General features: G+C 35.9%; 1 protein-coding gene across 8 annotated transcripts in view; it reads right to left on the minus strand.

The window, feature by feature from the left end:
• TRPS1 (transcriptional repressor GATA binding 1) overlaps positions 1-17,024 on the minus strand; it is a 237,596-nt gene that overhangs the window by 168,812 nt on the left and 51,760 nt on the right. For all 8 annotated transcript variants that reach the window (XM_079150005.1, XM_079150009.1, XM_079150003.1 and 5 more), the window contains one exon: positions 11,680-12,809. In XM_079150005.1, the coding sequence (XP_079006131.1) occupies positions 11,680-12,809 (1,130 nt within the window). The remainder of the gene's footprint in view (positions 1-11,679; positions 12,810-17,024) is intronic.

Consider the following 17,024-nt stretch of genomic DNA (forward strand, 5'->3'; position numbering starts at 1 on the left):
AACATCAACCCAGGTAATAAGTAAGTAAATAGAGTTAACCAGTGTAAATCCTAATTAGTATTTTGGTATCATCTTTTCCATTTCCCCATGTAACTCAACCATGACAGACACCATTTTTAAAACCAAATGTGTTTCCTAGAAGACTCTTTTCTTCAGGACATAGACAGGTGGAATATGTCCTGCGCTTTTTTTGCTTCAAAGGCTTCAGACTGAGCATTTTGCAGTTTATTGCTTAATTGTGAAGCTTTACTTCCTTTTCATCAATAGTGGTTAAACCCAGGGTCTTACAATCCTGAGCAACAGAGATAATAAAGGCATTCATTACCTGTGTTTTATTAAAGTGCTGGGAGCTGGGGAAAGTCTTGTGATTGTATTCATCAAAGCAGTTCAGAACATGATGCATCTAGTCATACATCTAAGTCATTAAGATTAGATTCAATATCCACTTATTTTGCAATCTAGAAATATTCTTGAGCCATGCCTATTCTTTCACCAAACAGATGAATAAAAACATCCTTTACCCATTATTTGATCCATACCTCTTCCCAAATAATATGAGGTCCCAGGATCCTCCCAGACGGGCGATTTGTACAAAGTATCACACCTGAGACAGGCGTCTGGGACTTCTAGGTTTCCTACTTTAGAGTTCCTGTCACATTGGACGACTCCTCACTCCAGACAGGTCTCAGCAACTCCTCAAATCTGCTCCACAGAGAAGCTCTCAATCCAACCAATATAGACAATGCCATCCATGAGACAGGGGAACTATACATGATACAGGTACCAGGGAACTGTCCAAACATAGATAAGAGTGGGATGGGTATAAAGCAAGAAAGAGGCAAAAATCACAGAAAAAACTTTTCAGGAAGGACCAGGTTTCAAAGTGAAAAGGAAAGCACAGTGTTAACAGAAAAGATGGTTATAAAAACAAGCTTATAAAAACAAGCTCAATTCACACATCTTTTAAGAGTTCAAAGCATTCACACTTAGGTGAACCGAGAGGCATTAAAGTGTTAAGCCCATTTCATAGTAAAGTGGAGAAAATGGCCTATTTATTTAGTCCACATCAAGTCAAGAAAACAGGACTTCTAACTTCCAGGTCAATGTTCCACTTTTCTATCCTCTGCTGCCAAAATTTTTCACATTACATAAAAATAAATGAAATTACTGACAATGAAAATGAAAACATTGGGATTGGGAAAGGTCTTTCATAGGATAGAAAAGAAACTGAGAACAACAATGGTTTGCAAAACAGGCTGTGGAATACAGATTCCAAGGCCTTCTTGTCCTCCTATATCAGAATGTTCTGATCGTAACTGGAGAATATGAATTTTCAACAAGGTCCTAGGGGACACCAATGCAAGAACTGGAATCTATCTAAAAACTACATTACTAGATACATCACTATTCTAAATGACTTGACAAGTAAACTTCAAGACATCTCCAGCCCTTGTGGCTTTAATAATGTGGTTACTTTCCTTGATCTTCAGAATCTTAAGATTTGGCTGTAAGTTCTATGCGTGAAAAGAGAGTAACAGCCAGGGATGGTGGCACACACTTGTAATCCCAGTGTCTCAGGAGGTTGAGGCAGGAGGATCAAGAGTTCAAAGCCAGCCTCAGCAACTGAGCGAGGCCCTAAGCAACTCTGCAAGACCCTGTCTCAAAATAAAAAATGAAAAAGGGCTGGGCTGCAATGTAGTTCAGTGGTTAAACAGCCCTGGGCTCAAACACTGGTACCAAAAAGGGAGGGAGTAAAGCAAAGCTGAACAATGAAGAAGCAAAATGCTAAAATGTTCAATCTTTCAGGCCACTGAATATTACTAGGTGAAGCAGAAAAGGTAATTTGCTACAAAGTACTCAAGATGTGAAGAAGTCCTCTCTCCTAATATTAATCTTAAATAAATGATAAAAAAAAGAATATTAAAAAGCATTATATTCAAAAGTTTGGAGCACTATACATTTTCCACTAACCACACTAACCCTGAGAACAGTGCTTCACAACTCCAACATGCACAGGAATCACCAGGGGATCTTGTTAAAAATCCAGATTTGGACTCTGGAAGTCTGTCTTAGGACCTAACATTCTGCATTTGTTATAAGCTCCCTGACAACGCTGATGATCCTGGACCCCAAACCACACCTTGACTAGTAAAATCCACGCAGCCATGGTCGAAAATATCTTCAAGCTAGGTATGAGGTAGCCTGCAATTAACTCTCAGTGTGTAGATACACACACACAGCACACCTATACATGTATATATAGCACATGTACATACACATATATATACATATATATATATATATATATATACTCAGTGCTTTGTAAAACATCTCAAATGAGTTTTTTTTATGATGAGTGACATTATTTTACCACTTGAAACACATACAATATCAACTGATTTTGAGAGTCAGCATTAACAGCTGTATAAATTAAACTACAAACATGAAATTGTTAAGAACAATCCCGGACAAACTTTTTTTTTTTTTTTTTTATTTCATTGTTTGAGTATAGTCTTTCTGTCTTTTTTAGTGCTGAGGTCATTTATACACATTACCCACAAGTATACAAACTGCTGCATATTTCCATTCCCACTTCGCTAATGAAGATGATGAAGCATAGTGAGGTCAATTTACATTAAATAATATTGAGGGCAAGATACACTATTTTTGCTTTTTCAATGGTTAGTGTTTCATGTCTACCGTTTGATAGTTAATGCAACATTATCAGCTTGTTCAGGAACTACGTCCTAAGAGTTTGGCACATTTTCTGGCACATTTTCTGACGTGTCATTTTCTCATAATCACTCAGAAGACCTTAAATACAATGCTATACCTTCAAAGATAAGGCTAGATTATTAATTACAAACCTTGGTATAAGAAGCATTACTCAAGAATAAAAGTTTAGTCATTGTGAAACTACATTAGTTTGGACTCTCCTCTAACTTATTAAATGCATTTTATTTTATCAGCATTAATGCGGAAACTTCAAAGGCACTGAAGGAATTTTTCCCACAGTTCCCAAGATCCACCTTAACTACTCCCTCACCATAAAGACCTCCCAAATGATTTAATCCAAGAATAAATCTAGTGTCCTCTGGGTTACTCTAAAGTTTTGCGTTCCTCTTAGGACTTTTTACACATTGTCCTCTATTAAAATCTTAATTTTTAGTTACACTGTTAACTGCCTAAGATCAGGATCAAAGCTGACCCATTTCTGTATTGCCCCTACCACAAAATGTCAGTAGAGTAAGTAAATATCTGCTTAATAACCAAAGGAATGAACAACCCAGCTCTGGGGATGTTCAGGATGTCCTATTAAATATAGAGTCATAAAGCAGCAGAGAAATATTAAGAGGTACATAGGTATTTTACAGATGGTACATTTCGAGTGGTACTCTGAATAAACTCTTCATTATTTACAAACTCCTAGAACTTCTGGCTACATTAAGCCAGACTAATTTGAAAGACACTGCAAATAGTGTATACTTTGCATTAATTTAAATTCTGTATCCTCCGCCAACTAGAGAACAAACAGTCTCCTCATGCTACCTGAGGAAAAAAGATGTCATTTTGTGGACCTCCTTAGTACACACTTGCCAGATCAAACACAGGACGCCTGGTTAAATTTGAATTTCTGATAATAAATAAATGATATTTTAGTGAAAGTATGTCCCACACAATATTTGGGACATACTTACATAAAATATGAGTAATACCCTGACACTTTTGGGCAATCAGGAAATGAATGGAAAACTTTGATTAAGCAGCTAAATCTTTCTTTCTCTCCAGGAAAAAAATTATCAAAACTGTGTTAAAAAGAAAAAGACCACACTGAACTTAATTCAAGTGACTTATGAGTTTCTGTGAAAATAAATGTTTTATAAATTATTCTACTTTATAGAATGTTCATGTGTAATATGTAAAAAAAGCATTTATTCTGAACTCTTCCATGTTCTAATGCACAGTGGCATTCAATAACAGCATTTCATTCATTAGAAGAGATTATTATAAATTGTTTTCTCAATTCATAAAGGTAGAAGGAATACCTCCAGAAAAAAATCAGCTAAAAGATGCTACTCATGGACTGTCCTTTGATAAAAATTTCTAATTCCATAGCAAAACAGCTGTGGTGTATGCAAAGTACAGCTCCAAGTGATGCTTTCTTTTTTCTACTTTAAATGTTAACTTCTAGAGATTTATGTCCTCATTTGAAAAGTTCTCCTTTCAACTGAATTTCACTTTGAATAGTGGGAGCCACAGATTTTCTTGACAAATGATAGCTACAATCAATTAGACTTTGAACAATATTTTTGCTAAAGATATTATCAAACAATTACAGATAAATTATCACAGAAGTACATCACATGAAGAGTATTAAATATTTAAATGCAAGCATAGCTGGGTCAATCTGACCTCTAAAAAATCTAGTCATTTTTGTAACATACATTTGGCTGGTGCATAAATCTATGTGTGGCATGTGACATGGCTGCCACTATAGAATGACGGAATGAAAAAAAGGAGAGTACCTAAAGGACAAAGACAAAAATAGAATTATTGATGGATAATCAGATCAATCCCTTACCAGCAGGAAATAGAATATTCAGCCTTAGGAGGAGCAGTCTACAGAATATAATCTAAGAAAAACTGAAAATCTGAATAAAATTATGTTCGGCCATGGATCTTGCATTTTTAAACTGAAATAATCTGATAATACTTCCTCACTTATAATAACTGGTTTTGGGGGAGGCAGAGGGCTTTATCTTTAAGAGTATAAAACATCATCTTCCTCTTAAGAATTAAAAAAAAAAAAAAAACTAATGTCATATCCAAAAAGTTTCAAGTTAAGATTCACTTTCAAAAGGAAGGCAATCCCTACAAAGGTTCAAAACAGAAAGATGAGTCTTCCCATAAAATAGAAAGCAAACAGGGAATGACAAATAATTTATACACATTAATATGAAACAAAAATCAGGGATAAAATTTATCTTGTTCCAGACTAGATAACTGTTCTTTCTCAGCTTTCGGGACCTTTCTGAAATTTTTTTAAAATTTTTTTTGTAAGTTGTAGATGGACACAATACCTTTATTTATTTTTATATAGTGATGAGGATCGAACTCAGTGCCTCACATGTGCTAGGCAGGTGCTATACCTCTGAGCCACAATGCCAGTCCTGAAATTTCTCATAAATAATGTATACAAATAAAGGGGGTTGCACTGCGAGCTATTCTCCTGATGGGCTATAATACCCGTGGTAATTTCTGTCTGTCTCAACAGGAATTTTCCAATTAAAATATTATGTCTATATCAAGGTATTACAGGCCACTGAGTTATTAGGCATTGTTTAAAAACACACGACACGTAACATACACAAATCTAAATGCCACCTTCACATCCCTCACCCTTTTAGAAACTCTGTGCTAATGCTCTGTGTACTTGGCATTTTCAGATGTGTGGATAATTAAGTGCTTGTCATAAAAGTCTACTTTTCCAAATTAGCAGAGCCTACACTTTATCTTCCTTCACAGAGTTCTTTTAAGGAAGGGAATGAGCAGTAGCTGTATTAATCTGACCATCTACTGTATCTAATGTTAATTACTTCAGCCTGAGTTTACATATTTCATATCTAAAAGGTACAAACAACATTTAAAAATTTAAAAACTCATTCATAAATCTCCCAATGGACAGGTGTTTCCAAAACACATGGGCATTTTTCCACATTTTAAGCCAACAATAAATAGTTGAATATTTAGGCAGACAGTAATGATATTACTGATTTAAAGTAGTTTATAACAAGGAATGTTGAGCATTTATTCATATATTTGCTGGGCATATATAGTAATGAGTCAATGACTCAATTTTATTTTAAAATTGTATCATGTAATGCTAATGACACAGAAACACATATATACCAATATGCATTTTTATCTAGGTTAACAAATTATAAAGTGGACCTTAATCATAGACTTGGATCTTATTTTAATGAAAAACTATGTATCACTAACCATAAGCAAAGGTTGCACAGATAAAGGACAAAACATTTATGGTACAATTGAATATATGTACATGAATATAAATATATGTACATGATATATATAATTATATACAGGAATAAAGAGAAATCTCTAGATATAGCTAGCCATAAGCAGAATTTATATATATGATAAAAATAATATTTATGGTATAGTTGAATATGTATGAACATTTATAAATATATGTACATTATACATACAACTATACATAATAATTTGTTTTACTAATTCTAGAATTTATTAAAAAAATGCTATCCAACTGCAAATAATCTTCATTAATTTTAAGCAGCCAAAATTAAGTTTATAAAATTCATCCTGCAGTATGCAAATTAACTACTGTACAATATTTCCCTCTATGAAATTTCTACAAATTATTTAATTAATCTCTCATGGACAGTTGGGGTTTTTTTTTCCCCATTTCATTTGTTTGTTTGTGTGTTCATTTTTCATTTTGTTTTTTTTCCTCAAAAATTGCAATTATGAACATTTTTGCATAACGTTCCCAGTACACTCATGCAAAGGATTTTCCTGAGTTAAATTATATGGTCATTGAGAATCTGAATATTCTATTGTCAGAACTGCCAAATTCATTTTCTAAAAACACACACACTGGCTCTTCCTAACCCTTATATAACGTTTTTTGGTCTTAAAGTCTATCTCTTCTGAAATTAATAAAGTGATCTCATTTTTTTATTAAGATTTGCTTCATGCAGCTTCATCCATGCTCATCTCTTAGTTCCTGAGGTCTAATTTAATTGCACTGAGTCAAAGAAAATGTTTTGTGTGATACTGTTTTCCTGAAATCTAACTTCTTTTTGGCTTAATATGTGTCAGACTTTATAGCTAGTCTGTATCTGATTGAAAGGCAGGTATAGTCTCTAATTCCTGGGTGTGGAATTTATATTTTTAAATTTTGACAAATTGTTTATTAATTTGATAAACTAAGTTTATTAATTGGTCAAATCTCCTAAATTTTGAAAAAGATTTTCTGCTTAGCATTAAATAAGAGTAGTTTACCATTGAGATTGTTGTTTATCATATTTTCCCTATAGCTCTTCTATCAATTTTTGCTTTACCTATTTTATTTATATTTCATGCATTTAGAACTGTATATCTAGTGAGTTTAATTTACTTTTGCATTTTTCTTAAAGTCTATTATAAAGGATTAAAATAGCCCCATCAGTTTTCCCTTGGCTTATATTTGCTGGTTTAACTCAGACTATTCTTTCAAACTCTCCAAAGACTTGTGTTTTAGGTGCATATCCTATGAACAGCAAAAGGCTGAATTTTCTTTTTTAATACAATCTGATAATACCTTGTAAGGGGAAAGTTTAATCATCAATTTTCATTGACATTTGTGATATGTAAACTTTTTTCACCATTTTACTTCTGAAATTCCACTTGTCTAACTTTTCCCATATATCCTTTCTGGACATGCTTAAAAAGACAGATTGAATTTTACAGGTATCCTTTATTTTGCTATTCCATTTTTCTCTCTACAATTTTGGAAATTATGTACTCATTTCCTATTCTTTCATTAGTTATCCTTCATTTTTCCAAGTATTCATAATGAAGTCCTAAGCTCCACATAATTCGAGCATCTTAGAACATCTTAATTCTGGCAGTTGTGATGGGTTGACAGTACTAGGTTGATTTTTTCCCCCCCAAAACATTTGCTAGCATTCTTCCTTTTTCCTGTTTCCATCATTGCTAAAAGTTGGTAAATCTAATTATCTTTTCTGTAGTTGATCTGTTATTTGTCTCTCACTGCTCTTAAGGATCTCTGTGCCTAAGTATTTTAACTTCTGCAATAATGTGTTTATTGATAAATGTATTTGGATATATGCTGCTTAGAACAGGCTATGTATCTGTGTATTAGTGTCTTTCATCAGTTCTAGAAAATCCTTTTTTTATATTCTCACTAAATACTGCTTGCCTATCCTCCATTCTGTATTTTATTTACTCCCGGAACTCTGATTGTTGGAACACCTCATTTTATTTCCATACCTTATATCCACCTTTGATATTTTCTCTCTCCTTGCTCTGATGTCTCATTCTGATTAGCTCATTTGCTCTCTATCATTTTCTAATCTTCCATTTAATCTCACCATATGTTTCAAGCTTCAATAATAATATTCCTTAATCAAAAATGCTACTTCTTTTTTGGTTCTCTCTGGTAATTTATATTTTCATTTGTTAGATCTAACTTTAATAGACATGTTACTTCTTTAAACACTTAACTATGTATTATCTTATAATTGAAAACTCCTGTATCTGAAATTCTAAATCCATCTTTTGGGGGGTGGGTGTTTTTCCACTGATTTCATGTATGGTGGTTTATTTCCCTGTTCATATGGTAAACGTTTTTCTAATGACGAGCTCATATAATATTCCATTAATCCATGCACATCTTGTCAGTAAAAACTGAGTACTTTTCTGTAGACAAATTCAGGCTTACTTCTGCCAGAAGACAGAGGGAGGCACGCAAGGTGGAAACACTTTCACCACCTTAAAGGTCCAAGCTTCAAGTACAACACAGATTTGGGCCCTCACTTTGCAGGTGACTTCATGCTTATCTCTCAGCCACCTGCAGGATCAAAGTTGGCATTTTCCCCCCAACGCAACCTCACATTGCAAGCTTACTTTCACTTCTCCCTGTGGACTGTGTTTTGCTCACTCTCCACAGAGGAGAGAAGAAAAGCTTCAAAGTTCCTCTCAATGTGTGGAGGCCTGGCAATGTGCTATGGAGTATTTGTTTATGTAGTAGAATTGTTGTGTAAGGAAACAGTTCTTCTACTTACTCTCGAAACATAAGTTATGACACTGAAGATTTTGATGAAAATGGTAGAATGGGTTTACTGTTGAAGTAAATAAGAATATAAGATAATGCAGCAAGAAAAACAGATCCACAGTGGAATACAGTAATGCCATCCTAATTGGAGGCTTGAATATTAAGTGCTCACACACCTAGAATATTCCACAGCAGTAATAGAGAATTATGGTAGAAGTTTCCCAACATAAATAATATGAATAAACATAAATACAACCTGAAAGATACTACAGTGACAAGGGAACAGCCTCCTGTTGTTCCATCTTCAAAATAGCTTTTGAGGAAGATGCTTTGACAGCAGATCTAATTATAAGCAGCCAGGTGACTATTTCCTTTCACATCCCTGAGGCCTCCACTGTTGTTCACATTTGTTTTTCCAATATATATTTTTAGCTGTAGATGGACACAATGCCTTTATTTTATTTATTTTATTTTTATGTGGTGCTGAGGATAGAACCCAGTGCCTCACCCGTGCTAGGCAAGCATGCTACCATTGAGCAACATCCCCAGCTCCTGTTGTTCAACTTTGAGTAAAGTTTCTTCATACTTCCTATTCCTGAGCTGTGACTCCTGAAATGCTGAGGCTCTGTATTTCAAATATTTCTGTAAAAATTCAACAACAGATTAAAGTTCTCAGCACCTTAAAGGTTCTCAGGTGAGCAAAATTACATCAGGATGTAAAAATAAGCATAAGGGTAGTTTAATGTCCTTGGGGCACATGCCATTTAATTTCTTAGCAAATAAAATGCTAAGAGGCTGATTAAATTTGAAATGAGCAGACAACTGTCCTTTCCTCAGTAAAAGTCCAAGACCATACAATTGTGAAAGATTAACTCACCTTTGAGATCTCAGTTCATTCTAACTCCTGTGAAGTAAGATGCTCATGGGGACTTCATCTATACAGACATTCACTGAGCATCTATTAGAAATGCCAGCAGTGTTTAATTGTGCAGATACAGTGGGAAGCAAGAACAGAATAGTCTCTTTGTCCACAGCTTACTTGCATCACTGAATATTAACTAAATTCTGACATTATCAAATAATATCTTTATTGATATTTATATTTTTGGGAGATTTTTTCTTTACCTAAAGCATATGGAAACTCAGTTTTCTCTGACAATGACTTCACCTTTCTGGAAAAAAGCCACTGGTCCAAATAAGCTGGTAACTAGCTGTATTAGAATATGGGAGAGGGGGGCAATTTCCTCATAATTAAAAAAAAATCACGAGGATCTCTTCAAAAATGCTGCCCCTTTCAATGCAAGAATGGATTATCTAATTTTTACATCACTTAACAAATGTACCTGCATAACATGCACATACTCACCCATACTCACACATCCATGCCAGCAAAGCTCAGAAAGAAGCTGATGTCTGCTAGCCCCAGAAATAAATTAGCATGCAGCTAACATCAGAGGAGCCAGAAACACTCATTGCAAGTGTGAACACATATTTGATTGCAGGACTGTGTCTTTCCTAGGGCTGACCTTATAAATTAAACAGTGTAAATCTCAAGTAAGTGTTTTCTGAACATTTTGATTCACTGTGAACATTAGGATGCCCTTCAAATTAACATCTAACATTATTAGTCTATTGTTGGACATGAACTGCTTCATTACTGGTGACTGAAAAGACATTGGCACTAACGCACAACCCCTGAAAAGAATGGAAAGGCCCGATTAAAATCTTGGGCTGTAAAAATTGAAATGCCAGATTTTAAAACTAGGATATTGAATCTACATATGGAAAAGCACTTAAAATGATAAATAAAAGTCTTTACTTCAGTGCCAAGATGCATAATAACACACTAAGTAAAATGTGAACACCAGGTATCTCCAGGGCTTTTGCCAAACTAGTGCCTACTTATAACCAAGACTCAGTTTAATGTACCTTCCTGAGGAAGATGCTTTCTATCCACCACACTGAGCTATGCTGTTATTATGGTCACTTCAAACACAGGGCTTGTAGTTCATCTTTTATGACACTCATCACTCAAAATAATCTGCAAAGTGCCTGTCTTCCCTGCTGAACTGTAAGTTCCATGAGGCCACTATGCTGTTGATTCCTGTATAGTCAATGTGGCTGGCATAAGGTCCATTCTAAAAATTAATTAAGGAATGAATACATAAATAAAATAAAGACATGTAACCTGAACACATCTCTACAAAGTACAAAGTTAACCAGGAAAATTGATGCTTATAAAAGAACAGAGTTGAAGTAAAGTACAACATGAATATACCCTTCTCTATCTATGAACCTGAAGTAATTAAGGAGTTTTACCTGCTCAGAAGAGTGAGTGCATATCCAAAATCACACATGCTACAAAACACTCACCTTGATATTAGAGTTTATATGCCAATCAAGATTGTTGTCCATTTTTTTCAAAGTGAGAAAAATGTTCAATCTCATTTTAAGAGAAAAATGAGCAGTATGTTCTTGAGTTGACTGCTTCCCAGTTGGAATAGAGAAGAAAATATAACAGCACCTTGCATTTGGGAGCTGCTCTATCAACAATTATAAGATGAGAAGTCATATTAGCAATGACAAATAAAGGGAATATGGTCAATAAGTAAACTTAGCTACACTGTCAACAGCACTGAAAATTTTAAATTATACTCAGTAAATGGTATAAAACAATATGAACTATGAGTAGAAGTAACCAAATTGAAATCAAAGGTTATGACATCTATAAATATATTATGTGTGATTCTATGAATGATCTTTAAAGTGATCTTGTCCTGCAACATCCAAGCCATCAGACTCACTCCCTGGATTCTTGTTATTTTTTCCTGGTATTTTGCCCCCACTGTATGGATTACCTGTAGTGTCGGGAAATCTCTTCTTCCACCTGGGTAATAAAATCACATTTGGTACATGAGTGTTCTTTGCTTTCCTTGATAGCCTGCTGCCCATCTGATCCTTGCAGATGATTTGCTTCTTGTTTGACATCTGATGCTTGGGACTCATGCACAGTCTCATAGTGAAAGAGGAGCACATCTACATCAGGGGTAGAGAAGGGACACTGGTGGCACTGGTGTTTGACCCTCGAGCTTCCGGCTGCCCCAGGAGACAGGTGCAACAGCAAGAGTGCACAGTGGGAACAATTACTTTTTCTACAAGCAAACGGATAAGTAATTTCTCCAAGGTGCTTTTCTGGGCTGCAAAGGCCTCGGGGACAGAATGGACAGTGTTTAATGGTACACTTGTGGATGTTATGGAGCTGTTGATAATGACGCAGAAGTGGCCCCACTACAATGACATCGGGGCCATGGCTTTTGGAATATCTAAAATCACAGAACTGACAATTATAGCTTGTTACCATATTATCCTCTGCTCCCTTGCTGGAGAAGTCCTTCTTTTTAGCTCCACTTGAGCCCTTGTCTGCCTTGGTCATTGGCTCTCCTTCTGCGCTTTTGGCTAGATCATTCTGATTAATGACAGAGCCCCTGGAAAGCTTATCATTCAATTCTGGATTAAGGCCGCCTGACTGCACTGCTGCATGCTGCTTGCCATAATGTTCTAGCAGTTTAATGGAGCTAGATGACTCACAGCTGAAACTACAAAATTTACACCAGTAGTAACTGGTGGCCTCTGTACCGTTTTGTCGCGAGGAATCAAGGGGCTTGATGGGCACTGAGTAGCCAACAGGAGTGTCGTCTCCCGTCTTGACTGTTATCTTGTCCTGCCACTTTCCCAAGTCTCCAGAATCACTGGATCGAAGTGCAGGGATGGATTTATTAGAGTTTTTCTCAGAAGGTTTTGCACCCTCAGAGGAGGGGAGAGAAGCTTTTATTTTGTTTGGGTGAGTCTGAAGAAAATGCTGTTCTAGTTCAGTGGATGAGTTGCCCATATAAGTAAAATTGCAGAATTTACAGCGGAAATACTTGGTGTTTCCTTGGCAATCTGGTGTTTTCCGTCCGATGCCAATGAATGTTCCACCTGAAGTGACCTAAAGTATAGAAGAGATGGATGTTACTTTACACATATCATTAATTCACCAGAGGGTGGAGGTGGGGACTGCAAAGTAATCTACCTAAAAAATACAATTGTGCTCCTACCTTCTATGAAATCACTTAAATAATCAAAGCCAAAGAAATTTCCTCTTCATTTCTCAAGCTCCCCTCTGAGCGATTCATTAAGCTTAGTATGTTAGGCCAATGTAGCAGAGGAAGGCAAGCAACAAAAGCACCATAACGAATTCAAAAGATTTAATAATATATACTTATAAAAACTTAGAAAACCATTTTCTACTGAGTAGGTTTCACTACTGCCTCCTTCAAATCACAGTCCTGCAGAAACATCCAAATCACACGGGGTTTCTTGACACAAAGCTAAGGCTTGCTTGCTGTCAAAACCAGAGGCAGTTGCTCAGAGATTACGCAACACAGATGTTCTCCAAGGAAATCTTCTGTTCCATTCCTACAGCAATGAGGCTGCAGGCAAAGATGAGGACTATCTGCTCAGTAAAAGAGAGGCTCTAAAATGACCACACAAAATGGCTCGTAATGGAAGCCCAAGCATGCACAATGAAACTAAAAATAAAAGGAATGGAGTGGGCAGGAAACCGTGGTGAAGGAGGACCCACGGAAAGAGCTTCAAATCATTCTCAACCAAAGACAAATAACAAGAAGAAAACCTTCCTGGACCTTACTTGATTAATGCTTTGTCTCATAGTAAATGGCTCCCAGCAACTCCCATGAGTGGATCATGGGGATGTTCAAATGCCAAAATAAGATAATTCCCCCATAAAAGTCACTACCACTCTGCTTTCTTTCCCAAAGTTGAAATTACATAGTACTGGGGCTATGAAGACCTTCAAAGGGCACTCTGTGTAAAGCCCTTCCTCCCTTCACAGTGTGTACCCTCAACAGGCAGCCTGATTGAATGCCATCTCTGAGCAGCCAGGATGCATGGTTTAAAATAAAACTTTTGACTGAAATAGTCCAAAAAGTGAGAATTTTTCCTTCCAAATATCAGTGGATTTTTAAAAATTTTCCAGCAGCCAGATGTAATATATAAAGCAAGTGGCATAATCATGGTCTGCCTTCTTCAACAGCTGCTCAAAACTGACATGTGTGATCGCTGCTCATATCCAAATTGCTCCATGAGAAAAGTCTCAGGCATCTCAAAATCAAATAAAAGCTCTACTTAAAATGCAAATAATATTCTTTAATGCACTGAGAGATATATTTGAACCTCTACCGTATAAGACTAAGACTGAAGTCACCATTCAGTGTTTAAAGAGAGGCATGATCTTGATCTAGTTACTTAATCTCTCTGGCCAACAGCTTCCTCAATTGGGGCAACTTCTAAATTTATGTTCAGTATTACAGTTCTAGGAAATGTGCATTAACTCATAAACAGCCTGGCACTGGCTATACATTAAGATAATAGTTTATGAAGGTCTCTCACAGCCTTTGATCAAAGGATGATAATGGTTCACTTCAGACCATGTCTACAAACACAGCACAAGCACACAGATTTAAACTTGTTGATAACAGAGCATTATTTAACCAGAAAGCTAAGAATGGGGTATCTTTTGAGGCAGCAGCAAACTGACAGTCAATAGTGAAGAGATGGCAAAGCCAGACCCTGGGGGATACAGTCTAGAGCATTCTAACCTAGCACTTAAGTGCCCAAAGCAACTAAAACTTGTACTGGTATATAATGCATCATATTGCAAAATATCTACATGCATTTCCCAATTCACTGGAGGTGAGGAGAATCCTTATTTTCAAAAAAGCATAAGACTTAAATGGGCTACTCTAATCAGGTACTCTGTTCAGGAACTCAAACTTGAAACAAAAGGGGTAACTTCAGAAGTATCTCGGTTTTTTCTATAACACAGGCAGAGAACGAATGTTTGCAAAATTGAGAGATGAAAGTTTTCCTATTATAGCTACTATATTGCTTCAGAGTAGCTGGGTTTCCCTATAAAATGCTTTGAACATCTGTTTGTACAACAAAGATTCCCAAGAAATCACTACATATCATCACTACTTCTTTGATTTTGCACTCTTTAAGTCTCGTGTGCAATGACCACAAGGACATTTCTCCTACAATGGGATGAAGAGACTAAATAGAGGAGAAGGGGCAATCATTCAGTGATAAACTCACACACTTGGTATGACTAGTATTCTTAGCTAAGTGAAAATATTAAATTCTGCTGTTAGTAAGCTAATGCTGTGTTGACATTCCTTTTGAGATGGTAGGAAGAATGCTATTAATATTTGGAAGGAAGTAAGGGCTCAGTACATTTAGGTTAAATGAATAGATGAATTCCTTAAGGGAGATGTGAACACAGATGAAAATCTCTCACCAAGACCTCTGTACTACCTGGGATAAGGAAGCCACAGTAATTCTTGGCACCATTATCACTGACTTGACCTGATGTCTATGGGCCCACTCAAGAAAAATACGAACTACATCTTTCACCCAAAAGCAAACACATATAGAGCCATTTAAATGCAAATTAAGGTTATGTAGAAGCATTTAACATAACTGATAAGGCATGAGAAATAACAGATTTTAAGTTGCTTCTCCCTGACTGAAGACTATGACCACTTTGTATTCTATTTTAACCCAAATTTTACATTTTTTTACTTCCACGTAGTATTTTCCATGGTTTTCATTTATAATTTATTTACCCATGTCTTTAAACAGAACTGTTTCACTAAAGAAGTGAAAAATATAAAAAGGTTGGCTTTTTTTCAAGGTCTTTAATCTCAATTCTGTCCTTATAATATGTAGCAAAAACTAATAACAATAATATCTAAAAGAATATGTCAAGGGGAAATATTTTTAAAAGTTTCAGAACTCTTAAAATGACACTTTAGCACATGTACTTATTTTCAATGCAGGAAAAGATGATTTGTTTGAACTAAACACAAACCTTTCCTCAGATGTGGTTCATTTTCAAGTACTATAATTGATAGCAACAGAGACAATTATGAGGTACTAATTTAAGAGGACTTGAGGTTATGGGCTGATAGTCAAAAAAGTAAAACCTTAAAAATAAAAAGCTATGTACTCCCAGCAACTCAGGAGTCTAAGGCAGGAGGATTGCAAGTTTGAAGCTACCCTCAGCAACTTAGTGAGGCCCTAAGCAACTCAGCAAGACCCTGTCTCAAAATAAAAAATAAAAAAAAAAGGACTGGGTATATAGTTCAGTGTTAAAGTGCCCTTATATGAAATCTTGAAAGTACTAAAAATGAATAATTAATAAAAAGTTAAGTTGTTAAACTCCAAATACTGAACTTTCAAATAACTTGAAGAAATCTGTAAGATGATCTTGGCTGAAAATAACTATAGTCAGAATTAATCTACTAATATACATAGGAAATGTTTCTGCAGGTATAGTGCTTCAAAAACACATTCTGGAATATAGAGTGTGCTTCAGTGATATACTTTTGATGGAGAATAAATGTTTAAAAATTTCAATAACCAATCTAATTATGTGGCAATCATCTCACTCTCATGCCATGCATGCTTTATTCCTGCAGCCTATTCCTATCAGTGTCACTAGTAACAGATCTAGTACATACCCTTCCCACTTGGATTTATAAGACACAACCAACTGGGGCTCATTTAAAGTGGTACGTGGAGCACATTTAAAAGAAAAACTGCTTAGCTTTCATTATGCACATTTTCATAATTGATTTTTGGAGTCTGCAGCAAAAAGCAGTTTACCCTAAAATGGTTCCCTAATTTTCTTTGGTGTCTCTCTATCATTATCTGGTATCTAGGACAACAGAATACCAATATATCCTAAAGTCAATGATCTGGAAGCCAACATTTTGTGAGAAACAATTCAAAAGAGAAAATGCAGTGTGAGGAGGATCAGGCTGGGGGTACCACGCATGCCCACCTCTCCTGCCACCCACCCGCTAACAGAAGCCCAAGCAAAGATTCAGAAGAACTGCATGTGTTCTAAAGAGGATCCTGATGGGAAGGCAGTCTGATCCTAAAGATGTGGAACATCCTTCAGTGGCAAGGGTTCTGGGCTGCACACTTACTACCTGAGAAGCACTTGGAATACAAAAAGAAATGACTCAAGCACAAAAAGGTCACAGGTTAATAGATGACAACAGCAGTGTCTAGATTAGAGACATAGTGGGTTCCATGACAACAGAGGAAGTGCACCTAACCCCAACTGACGGAGGCA

This window comes from Sciurus vulgaris (genome assembly GCF_902686455.1).
Source record: "Sciurus vulgaris genome assembly, chromosome: 1".
Classification (NCBI taxonomy): Eukaryota; Metazoa; Chordata; class Mammalia; order Rodentia; family Sciuridae; genus Sciurus; species Sciurus vulgaris.